Genomic DNA, 12,381 nt, shown 5'->3' with positions numbered 1-12,381 from the left:
CTCTTCCCAGTGGCAGGGTGAGAAGTGGGGAAACTCAGGCACGAACCCAGCACCCTCAGTGATTTTTCACATGCCCTGGGGAGCTCGTTGTGCCCCCACAAACCTTGGTCCTGGATCCATTTGGGGATTCTGAGAGATCTGTGGGGTCTGTTTGGCAATCCTTGGGCTGATTTGGGGATGCCACCGGGCTGCCACCAGCTGCCTCTGCCTTTACAAGCATTTGCTTTAGTTAATGAGTGGCCACGGAGTATCTGTCATTTTTTTCAGCCCAGTGCTCTGMATTAATTAACCACGGTGTTTGCTTTTCATTGAAACATAATGCGATTCAGCATCATATGTTTAARAAAGAAATTAATTTGCAGGAGGGTTTATTTTCAAGATTTAACAACTGTATAAGAGATGCATATCTCCTTCAATTACCACAGTGTCTCRATAAATATATATATATTTCTAATCAATTGCTACTTAACACATGTCAAGTCTTTATTATAGTAGATGCATCTGTTTGCAATAATTACTGTATGCAAATTAAATGCCAATTAATTATTTAAAGCATATTTACAAAGAGCAACAAAACCTATAAATCTGTTTCAGAGTCGTTAACCTCAGCAAACATGTATTAAATAATCAGCATTGCTGTGGTGTAGCTGTCTTGTTATGTCTCTATTAGCCAGTTCGTTTAAACTGTGACCAAATAATTTGTTAGAGGGTAATGAGGCATCACCCACACCCCAGGTCTACCATGAACATTGATCTTCTGCCCCATGTCCCTGAGTTGGGGATGGCAGAGAGTCCCCTGTGAGCCAATTCAGGGTTTATTTTCATTATTTTTAATATCTATTGGGTCTTTTCCCCTGTCCTCAGCCTTTCGTATGATGGGGAGCGGCCGCTGCCAGTCCGGGGGAAGAAGAAGAAGAAGAAATCTGGCCGCAAGAAGCGAAGGAGGTGAGGGAACCATGGCAGTGTGAGGGAGCCATGGCGGCGTGAGGGGATGGAATGGGCAGCCCTCGGCTGGGTGTGAGGGAAGAGGGCATGAGGGAGCCATGGCGGCGTGAGGGGATGGATAGGGTGACCCTCGGCTGAATGTGAGGGAAGAGGGACATAAGGGAGCTATGGAAGTGTGAGGAGACAGGCAGGGCATCCCTCAGCTGGGTGTGAGGGAAGAGGGTCATGAGGAAGCTATGGTGGCGTGTGAGGATGCACAGGGCAGCTCTTGGCTGAGTGTGAGGGAAAGAGGGTCATGAGGGAGCCATGGCGGCATGAGGGGATGGAAAGGGCAGCCCTCGGCTGGGTGTGAGGGAAGAGGGCTGTGAGGGGACAGGTAGGGCAGCTTTTGACTGCATGTGGAGGAAGAGGGTCATGAAGGAGGTCAGGGTGGCCATGGCTCTGTGTGGGGCAGGAGAGGACAGCAGCCTACAGCTTGATGTGAGGGAAGAGGTTTGCTGAAGGAGATGAAGGCAGCTATGATGGCATGAAGGTTGTGAGGAGACAGGCAGGTCGGCCAGCCCTTGGCTGAGCATGAGGGAAGAGGATCAGTGAAGGAGGGCAGAGTGGCCATGGCAGTGTGTGGGGCAGGAGGGGATGGCAGCCCTCGATGGGTGTGAGGGAAAACGGTCTGTGTAAGATGGAGTGTGAGGGCCTGGGGGTTCTGTCGCCCAGGGTGGCGCCGCCATCTTCTCACCCTCCTCTCATGGCAGCAGAGCTGGGTTCAGGCTCATTCCTGGGCTCAGCCTGCTCCCACCAGGAGCCCCCAGCCCCTCTCCATCCTGGAGAAGCCACTGCTGGTGGGGTGAGTTTTGGGGTGGTCRTGAGGGCTGTGAGCAGCCCTGTGGTCCCTAATGCCCCTCTGCCCCCTCAGGTCTCCCTCCTACAGCCCTTCGCCCGTGAAGAAGAAGAAGAAGAAAAGCTCCAAGAAGCGAAAAAGAAACAGGTATTTTTCCCTTGAAAATGTAATTCCATGCTGGCAGCGGCTGTTGGGGGTTTGGAGAAGGGGTGGAAGGCTCTGCTGCCTCAGGCAGGCAGAAAGGGTGAGGCTCAAGGGGAGGCATTGCCAGGGTCCCTCTGGGCTAAGAGGGCATGAAATGGGGTGCAAACCACATCCACCCAGTGCAAACAGATAAATACGTGCTGTTGGGGTGTGGGGACAAAGAGATGTTTCCACCTTCCCCTTCTGAAGTCCATTTTTAATTCAAAGAGCATGATTAAATTTTAAAATTGCAAATATTTCACTGTTTTCTCTCTGCTGTTAAACCAATATTTGAAGAGAACAGTGGATTCCATCTCCCTAAGAAGGTTCATGTATTTATAATATATTGAACCAGAGAGAGAAGCTACCAAAAGTAGATAACAGGGTGAAAAGTTGAGTTTGATTCTCTGAAGAAGAGCRAGGGAGAAGGAGAGACAAGGATATAGGAACTTCTTTAAAACACTTTCTTCCCAACGAGGGATCCCAGGGATGCTCCAGGAGGCAAGACAGGGGCATGATGCTGGTTTGGCTGCTCTGGAGTTACACAGAGARGATTTTTCCTTCAACTGCTATTGAGTCCTTCATACAGAAAACCAGGGAACGGACTCACCTCTACATGCAGTGCAAAACTGGAGGCAGTATTAGAGAAAAAGGACCCACCAGAGATAGGGGATGTATCTAGTCTCTCTAAAGACTTGTTATCCTGAGGGTCATATTCTCAATTACTTGTAGAGTGTGCTGGTCCTTTCTGCCACACCAGCATTTCTCAGCTGCTCCCTCACCAGCTGGCTGAAGGAGAGCTGAGGCCATTCTGCCCAGGCGGTGCATGAGGTCTCCTCTCAGTGCTCAATCTGGGCCTAAACACATTGTCTTGGATTCAAATGTCCAATTTTGTGRGACCCTGCATTCAGTGTACATATTTGTGTCTTGCAGGTTGTCATCAAAGAAGAGAAGGCACAGGTAAGAGTTGAGCAGGTGTGGGTGGTCCCTTGGAAATGAGAGTTTAATGGTCTYTTCAAGGTTGAGTGGGGGCAGAAGACACTTCTTCTGTGTTCCCTTGTGAAATCCCCTTGGCTCCCCCCATTCTATGTCAGGTGTGGGGATTCTGAGTCAGTGATCCCCCTGTGCGTAYTGGAAAAAGTCTCCCGATTCCAGTACATGTGTGCACAATATCAAGAAGTACTCCTATTCTCTACGAAAAAAAAGGCGAAGTCACTAATTTGATGGATCCTTTTGTGGRTTTTGGCCAAGCCCATGGAGCAGATTTGTCAGCAGGCACTCAGACCCCCTGTGCAGTGATAGAATCACAAATCCCTTTCATTTTTACTGCATGCTTTYGGGCAATCGAGCTGTAACATTGACGTGTGATTGTGCAGCTTTTTATYGGAATATAAATCTCCGAATTAATTAACCATTTCTTATTTAGTTCTTCAAGCCCCAAAAGTAAGAGAAAGGAAGAAAGAAAACACAAAAAACAGTAAGTAGTGATTCATGGAGTTCCCTGCCCTGCCTGCACAGTATGGGGCTAGGAAGTGCTTGATGTGGTGGGGCCCCTGGAGCTAACACCTGCTGCACAGCCCTGAGCAATTCTCAGGATTATTCTGCCGCTAAAACAGGCAAATCTGGTTCTGCTGGAATTGAAAAGGGTTTGTAGAGGCTGGAGATCTTTCCTCTCCCTTTCTTTTGTGGCACCTCTTTCTGTACTTTGTGTATCTCTGTCTTCTGGGAACTGCAACTTGTGGCTTCTCACCTGCTTTCAGAGCAAGGGAACAGTCCTGGGGCTGAACCTTGGGCACTGATTCCCTGGTTAGCTTTGCTGGGGCTTGGGACAGGTCATTTCTATTGCATGCAGAAAGCCAGTCTTCTTTTCTCTAGGATTCTGCATGTTCATGGCACAGGTTCAGTTGAGTTTCCCCTCAAACTGGGCTGCCCTGTTCTAGAAGCCTTGGAAAAAGAGAGGCTTCCTAGGCTGTCTATAAAATGAGACCTCTCCCCAGCCTAACACAGCAGTACCCTAACAGTGCAGTTAAAGCTGAGATCTGCGTCCTGCTGGTGTGCCCTGACCTCAGGGAGCTAGAGCTGCTGGAATTGCTCTTTGGGGATAAACCAGCCAAGGCGTTTTAGCCTCATCTTTCTGCCGTCGAATCAGAGCTGAGCCACTCCCAGTTTCTCCAAACCTTTTGCTCCCAGGCGTGGATCAGATGGATCCCATGAGGATTTCTGTATAATCACACTGCCTTGACTTATTTTTGCTTTGAGCCAACTGGCTATYTAAATCACACAGTACCAGTTTTCCCAAAGTGGAGGCACTGGTGCMGGGGGTGAAGAGCAAACATGGGGATTTTCACACAAATCCACCATGTGAGTGAAAGATGATCAGTGTTGCTGATTTCAGCTGTATGGAAATAAGAAGGGAGGATCCCAAAATGCAAAGTTTAAAAAAAATATAATCATTGGGTATGAAAAGCATCAAAGAAAACAGCTAAGCAGAGTTGAAGGAATTGCCCTAGAGGCTGCCCTTTTGTCTTAAAGGAGATGCTGTTCTCAAGCAATTATTTGCTGAGTTTTTAGACCAGCAAGTTGCTAAATGCTGTCCAAGCAGGTTGTATTTGTGCTGTCAGTGACTGTGTAGTGTGGCCATGAAGCCAGGCTGTTCCCACCAGCTCACCCACTGTTAGCTTTGCCTGCTGGCAGAGCCATGCCAGCCTGAGCAGATGGAAATGCTGCCAGATTTAAAATAACTACTGTGGTGAACAAAGACGGGAGGGAAAGGGCACAGAAGGTGGCAGTTAACCTGCCATCCATGTTCCCTGCTCTCTGCACCCAGGACTTCAGCTGTTGGCATGGGTAACAACAGCCCTTCAGTAAAAGGGCCCAATAATCCACGAGAAACAGCCTGGATGGTGCAAGGGGAAGTGCAGCAGGGCACTGGACATTGTTTGCTGGGGACTGTCTTCAGGCCCATTAGCAAAGGGAGCASCAGTGACTGGGCACTTGTCAGAAGCCAGGGAAATCGTCCTGCCTCTCAAGCAGGARCCACACACTGGGCAGGCTGCAGTTAGGGAAGCTGTACTTTGTGTAGCARCCATGAGAGCTGCCCACAGAATTGGCTCCCACCTGGAAAGCTGGTGTTACTGAGTGTACTGTGTCATTTGGAGCTTGGCCTTCTGTACCTGCTCTTTAATAAGGAGCCAGCATTACAAAGAGGGTTGGAGGTTTGTGATGGGTTGCCCAAAGAGATGATGCTTCCTCCCAAGGCTCAGCACAGGAAGGTCTTGGGCTGTTGCCTGGCTGTTTCAGGGTAGGCTGCAGGATGAAAGGCRGGCATGTGGCTCTTTAAAGTCTAGAAAGGATTGGTGCTGGCTGCTGTGCTCCTGTATGCTTGTCCACAAATCTTCCCCCAGCAGGCTACAGAGCCAACCTAATAGCTTGTGTGTAAAATGCTAGCAGGGATCTCAGGAAGATGTCACTGTATTGATGAAGGGACAGAGACTTTCTAATGCCTTGATATTCTGTGTGGTGTTTCACACAACAATCTCTTTGGTTATAAATGCATACCTTCCTTCTGATTTGAACATTATTGACTTCAGCCTCCAGCTGTTGGCATCCCCCCACCTGCTAACCTAATGCTGGTTTTCCTTTCTGCTTCTTAAAGCTCTCGTGGGCGCACCCGGAAATCCCATCGGCACCRTCGCTGCCACTCTCGCTCAGAGAGCTCCGACTCCCACTCCCCCAGCTGCCGCAGCAGGTAACGTCACCACTCCCATGCTCAGTGTCCCCAATGCTTCCTGGGCTCAGGGTCGTGGTTGTCACAGCTTGTGTGACCCACAGGCTCTCTGTGCTCAGCCACTTCTTGTTCTGGTAGCAGCAATGTCACCCGCTGGGGGCTGAGCTGTTTGTGGTCTCAGCTACAGATGGGTTTTGCCTCAAGGAGCAGTGGCTGCAGCTTTTTGATGTGACAGTCACTTCTAATCCCCATGCCTGATGATCAGCCCATGACAGCTGATTCCAGTCTAGTGTCCCTTCCCCAGCCCAAGGGGAAGGGTACTGCTGATGTCCATGGAGACCCCAAGGGCTCTGTACTGCTGATGTCCCTGGAGACCCTTAAACATGGTCTAAGCAGTGGAAATACATTTGCCCATGGCAATCTATAGCCATTGTTTTTGACCTGATTAAAATTTTTCCTGTGGATGACAGATGCATTCTGGGGCCAGCTAAGTGGATGCTGGTGCGAGACCCAGCACTGCTGCAATAGCAGGTGATTTATACACATAATGAGTTCATGTTTCATGTTCTCTGAAAGCACTTGAACAACCCACCCCCACTCTCCCACTTCACTTCTCTTAAGTACTGGGAACTTATGAAAAGCTGAGGATCAGTGCGGGGAGGAATGCAGTCAGTAATTGGAGGGGTGCTCATGCAAGAGCAGGGTGTATCACCATAGGAACATTCTGGAGTGCATGAGGGTAATGGTTTGCCTTGAGCCACCATAAAACCATGCATTGGAGCTGAAATTTGAGGTTAAGGTCCAAAGCTTGGATGCAGAATTATTATTTTTCTTTTAAAGTAGAAAAGCAAAACATCCCTTTTCTCTCCATCATGACTTCACAGAGTAGTCATGTGAAAGAACATTCTCCCACACGCAGTATCCTAACACAGAGCTGCCAAGGGTTTGCATGGAGCTGGGAATGGGCACTATTGCAATACTAAGGAATAACATTTTGGCTRTTCCTCTCTCCTGGAGGCACAGAGCCAGGTCTCGGGAGGAAGGACGTAAAACAAGGMGAAGACACTCCTGGCACCATTCAAAGATCACGGCAAAGAGAAGCTCCTCTKCAGAGGTTCAGGCCAGTCAAAAAGCCAGCCAAACCCTCCCACTCTACAGCTTCCTGTCTTCTAAGGAAGTAGTAAGTATTACACACTGTCCTTCTTTGCTTGAACTAGCCACAGGAATCTGGGCAAGAAATCTGATATGAAATTTTTATAACTCAATTATAGTGATGTTAGACGAACTTGGTTAAACTGTATTATTTATTCATGGTGCTGTTTTCCAATGTATGTAAAGTCATTCCTTCCTTCAGCACTTTCACACCAARGGTGGGGATGGAGAGGGGAAAAACTTGCAAAGTCTTTAGCTTATGAATAATGAATTGAGGACATTTAACAAAAAAAAAATAAAAGTGGCCTCCAGCAACGATATTTTAAAGGGAAGTATTTGCTATGCAGTCCTTGCTCAGCTGGATGTGAACTTAATTCACTGGTCTTCACATCCAAAAGTTTAGTCCTTCAGGCTGAAAAAGGGTATCAAACATATACAAAAGGAACATTTACATTTAATGAGTTGGTGATTATTGGCATGGGATGTTTTCTGACTATCAGGATCCTTCTAGGATCACTGTTGCTCTGGACTGACAAGCCCAGGGGCCAAATTCAGAACTTATGAGCAGCTCTCATTGATGCTAATGGGAACTGCATGTGCAGCTGAGGGTAAAATCAGACTCAGTGCCTTGGGATGTTTTTGCATATACACAGAAAGAGATGATATAATACATGTATTGAGGGATCCAAGAGATGGAGAGAAATATTAGATAGAGATTGATTTCAGCTTTCCTTTTCCGTGGCATGTTTCCCCTTTGCTCCTGGCAGCAGCAAAACAGAGGTGCCCTGACTATGGTATAGGTATCAGATAGGCACCTGGAGAGATAAATTGCTGTGTAGGACTGGAGGTAGTGCASAATCTGATACTCACATGTGTGGATGTGTAATGCTAGAGGTGTTTTGAGTACAGAGTACTTCAAGCCCCGAAGATGTTTTCTCCTTTAGGCCCAGTCATCAGTTGGAAATAGCCCAGCCGCACGCAGGAGCTACATCAGATAGGAGAGAGATGGTGCCAGCAAGAGGAGAGAATCTACCCACTCACCCACACAGACAGCGTRCCGATCAAAATACCCAGGGATTGTACGTGGGTACAGACAGGCACAAGCTGTCTCTCAGCATTATAGATATGCATATTTGCTCTCGTTAGAGAGTGTGTGGGGCCCTGTGAGTCAGTCCTTRTAGGGCCTTATAAGGAAACGTGGAGAGCAGAACCTCACACCACACACTGATGTGTGCACGCACACGCAAAGGAAGAAAAACAAGGTATGAAGCTCATTGTTATGAGTTGGGGGTGTTGCTGAGTTCAGAGCTCCTCCCAAAAAAACTCAACCAGCCAAAGACTGCATCAYGTCACCAGGGTGTTGTTTGGTTCAAGCAGCATATTTTTCATAAATGCTTCTGAGTCTAAGCCTGGTTTTTAATTAGTGTTAGGTTTCCTCTCTCGGAAGCCGTGCTCCCCAAGTCCTGTGAGGCCAACTGCCAGCTGTTCTGTTTCCTGAGAAAGAATAAAGTCTAATTTAAAATTTTAAAAGCTTTAAAATGAGCTAAACTCAAGCATGCTGCTTGAAGGGATGCTGCACTCCCTTTTCCATTTGCTTCACTTGAGGTAAACGAGCACACAAGCTGCAGGGAAGGGAAAATAAGAGCTTGATAGTTCCAGATGCAGGGGGTGGATTCTAAGTGAAAGTCATCAGGACACTCCTGTGTTCCTTCTAGTAAGGGTTAATAACTTATGCAAATATTTCAATTACTAAAAGGCATAATGACTGATGGAACCCACTACTGTCCTTCYGTCCCCAAAAGAAGTACGTTCTCTTGGGACATCATTCAAGAGCACGTTTAAGCACTTGTTTAAATTGAAGCCCTTGGTTAAGAGCTGCCCCTGAAATTTTGCTGAATAAGGTCATTAAATACCATGTACTCAAAACTGGCAAGGGAAAAATGAAATGGGAACCTTTAGTCTCATTTATTAATGACTATACACAACCCTTTGATGCCTTTCCTTTTCATGAGTTAAATGGTTGCTCTATGAATAAGCTTAGGTCTGTCAGTCTTTGAGAGCAGCCTGAAAGAAAAATGCTCTTGCAGAATATGTTGATCATATATTTTAAAAAAAAAATTTAAAAACCCAAATTACCAGAAAAGAAAATACTTCGTGAAAAAAATCCAGAATTAGGATTCAAAAATGCCATGTTTCAGTACTCTGTGAGAGTTGGTATGTTATACTCCCTTATCCTTCCATCTAGCCTGGGCTTACAAACCAACCCATCCTCATGCAGAGATATGCACTGCCATAGCTCCAAAGGAAAGGGATTGTCCAAGGAGGATCAGGGGAAAATGCACTGGAAAAAATGCACAGGGAAAAATCTAACGAGACAATACACAAACTCCCATGAGGTAATGCTCTAGCACTTCCAAAACAAAGGTTTTGCTTTTTAAGCTGTGTTTTATTTTACATTCTTTTTCTTTTGAAAATTTGAAGCGCTTTGTGGTAAATTCTGCCATCCTCCCCACCCCTATTTTCTTCATTCCTTTGTAATGAAACAGCCACGATTTCTAACTAGGTCTACCTGGAATGGCTGAGGGATAAAGCACACAAAATAACACCCTGCCTATGCATCTACCTTGCTGCTCCTTTCCCTTTTTATGCATAARCTGTTGCACCCACACATGCATGTACACATGCAGAAACACCCCAAAGTTCCCTGCTACTTTTCCTTTTGGCAGTGAATTTCCAAGCATCTTCCTCTCATTCTCCTTTAATCCCGTGCAGCCCCAACAGCCACCTATTGAGAGCAGAATTGTGGGCCTGTGCCTCAGCAGGCAGAGAGAAGCTGTGGATAATGGGCAGCATTAATTTCTGTACAGAATACCCCTGCCCAGCTGCAGACACTTTATTCCACACCGACACAGATGGATGACTGTGCCACCGTGCTTTCCTTTAGCAGTGCAATATAAATACCTGCAGGGCACAGATCTAATTGCCTTTGTTGTTCCTGATGAAGATAACTGCACCATGCATACACTTCCCTTGCCAGCTCCTTTGCTTTCACTGTAACTCATTTGTGATGCCACAAATTATCACAGGCTTGAGCCAGATTTCCAGCGAGGCTCAGTGGGGTACAGCTGGTCCAAATGATGCTGTTTCTCTTTGTGCTCGTGTCTGCAGGAAGGTAGAAGTGGGGAAATGCTGTGCTGGAGCTGGGATAGCATGTGCTGGAGGGCTCAGGAAACCTGATGGCAGACAGGCATATTGGCTTGCTGCTGCTGTTTTCCAGCCTGGGTTTTGGCTTCCATAGGAAGAGCTATTCTTTAAGTGCTAGGCAGCATGTTTTTGACAGCAAACAGGGCCCTTGAAGAGCAGAAAGGCAAAACCTTCTATGAATATGGAAATTGTTCTCTTTTTTCCTTTTTCCTGTTCTCCCCTCCCAGCCAATGGACTGAGGTTACCCCTGGTTATTGTCTGACAAATCCACAGCTCAGTGCTGGAAGCAGCAGCTGCRGGGAATGGATGGATGCCTGTATCCATGGAAGGGCTGGGCTGTGCACAGGTACCAAAGAAAGTGGTGGAAGGCAAACCCTTCCTCCCAAGCAACGCCAGCCTGGCCCAAGCTGAGGTGGGGATACACTGGCTGCACCCCAGCAGGCTGAAAAGATCCCTGAAAAGCAAAACAAAACTTTGCTTGGCATTTTCTGTAGTTTACCCCCAGCAGTGTCTTGGTGAGCCAGGCTGCTCATCCAGCCCCAAATAACCCAAGCTCAGAGCTTGCAGGGACAGCTGTGTCATTGCCCCCCTGCTCTGGGACTCAGCCCTTGTGGTGGAGGAGGCCTTACCCTGAACTCCCCATCCAGCCAGAAAAAAGAGGTATATTCCCACTCGATGTTCCTCGAGTCAGGGATTCGTAACTGTGCAAAAAGGGGTTATACTGAATTCCTACAGAACTTCTACTTTTTGTAGTCAGTCAGAAGTTGGTTTTCCAGCAGAGGTGAGCCCATTTCCCCAGAGCTGTAGCAGGTGGGGGTGCCCCAGGGCAGCCCCAGAGCCCCATCCCCAGCAGCCCCTCAGCAGGTGCTGTCCCTGTGCCGGCGGCTCTGGCAGATGTTGGCCGGGCCCTTGCCGAGAGCAGGGCTGGCCGGGGTCACCGACACAAGTGTTTMATTCCTTTCATTAGCACAATGCCTAGAAAAAGAGAGAAAGGCAGACATTATGCCCCTCTGAAAGAGAAATTAACTCTGCTTTGAAGTGAGTTGCAAAACAAGAGAAAAAAGACTCACCAAAGAAATCCTGCAGCTCTGAGTGAGGTTGTGCCACGCTGCTGTCCCCGTATGGCTGAGACAATGTATTGTCATCTCTCGCCTCGGGGCTGTTTGTGGCACAGTAAATGGAGCTGTTCAGTTTAATTGGAAGAGCAGTGATTGTATTTTTGTAACCTATTAGATCACGCTGCCTCTTGGTCTGGGATCGCACTCGGAATTACAGTCTGGAATATGAGTGAGGGCCTCATTTCTGCTCCCCCTTCATCTTGATTAAATAATGATTTGAAACAAAAAATCCAATAAATACATATCCTGGGTTCCCTTGAGGGCAGCAGCAGATTCCCTGCTGAAAGCTGGATGAAGCAAAGTTCACTGAGATTATTTAATTACTTATTTGGGGTTGTGTGGGGGAAAATCCAAATGTTCACATAGAGAGAATTAGATTTGTGAAAGAGCAGGCTCTTCTAAGCCACTCTAGAAAAGTAAAAAGCCATTAGAATTCAGAATCACACAGAATGGTTTGATTCAATTGAGCGCTGCGCTGTGTTTTTAGATGTGGTACTGTTTTCGTCCTGAGTGGCTGGTATGGCTTTGAGAAACAGTAAAATGGGACCACAAACAAAGCCAAGGTCATCCAGTGGGGAATATGGGGAATTAGTCTGAGCAGACAGGCAAGCTGAGCACCCTGAGACTTGTCCTGGCTCCTGGTGCAGGGCAGAACCTCTCCCCCAGCCTTCAGGAAGCTGCTGGCTACAGCCTGGTGCCCTGGGGTGTGGGACAAGAAGCTGCTGTGTCTGCCCTGGAACCTCCCTTGCCCCAGTCTAGACCCTCCAGCCCTCACACAGACTCTCAGCTTCGTATTTGACTGATATCCACRTTGCCTCTTCCCAGAGCATTGCTGCCACAGATGTTGAACTACAGAGGAGCTTGTTGATCCTCCCGGTCATTTGACAGATTTTGCGATGTGCTGACAACAGTTGCTACTTTGAAGGTAGATGTCAGCCAAGACAGCAGAAGCAAAGATCTCAGTTCCCAGAGTCAGTCTGAAGAACTGGTATAGAAATGCCAAGAAACTGCTGTATTTCTTGGCAGAAATAAAGGCCTTTCAGTTTAAACTGGGAAGCTACAGGAGGAAGGTATTTCTGTGTGTGATGCTGGGGTCAGTGTCTCTTGGAGCAGYCCTGTGCCCACTCCAGGATTATCCTACCCCTGCAGTCAGGGAGTACCTCGTGATGGTTTTTTGCCTGTAAGTGAAAGGTGGTGAAAAGCTGATTGTCTCT

General features: G+C 47.4%; 1 protein-coding gene across 1 annotated transcript in view; it reads left to right on the top strand.

Moving 5' to 3' along the window:
• The window catches only part of SRRM4 (serine/arginine repetitive matrix 4), a 39,456-nt gene that overhangs the window by 19,422 nt on the left and 7,653 nt on the right, over positions 1-12,381 (top strand). The window contains exons 3-8 of the mRNA XM_057374226.1: positions 865-945; positions 1,859-1,930; positions 2,900-2,926; positions 3,393-3,443; positions 5,622-5,714; positions 6,711-6,873. Coding sequence (XP_057230209.1) covers positions 865-945; positions 1,859-1,930; positions 2,900-2,926; positions 3,393-3,443; positions 5,622-5,714; positions 6,711-6,873 — 487 coding nt within the window. The remainder of the gene's footprint in view (positions 1-864; positions 946-1,858; positions 1,931-2,899; positions 2,927-3,392; positions 3,444-5,621; positions 5,715-6,710; positions 6,874-12,381) is intronic.

The sequence above is a fragment of the Malurus melanocephalus genome, unplaced genomic scaffold (assembly GCF_030028575.1).
Source record: "Malurus melanocephalus ecotype Western Australia unplaced genomic scaffold, MMel_1.1 scaffold_219, whole genome shotgun sequence".
NCBI lineage: Eukaryota > Metazoa > Chordata > Aves > Passeriformes > Maluridae > Malurus > Malurus melanocephalus.
The sequence above is the reverse complement of the archived record's forward strand: the minus strand, read 5'-3'. Positions and strand labels throughout refer to the sequence as shown.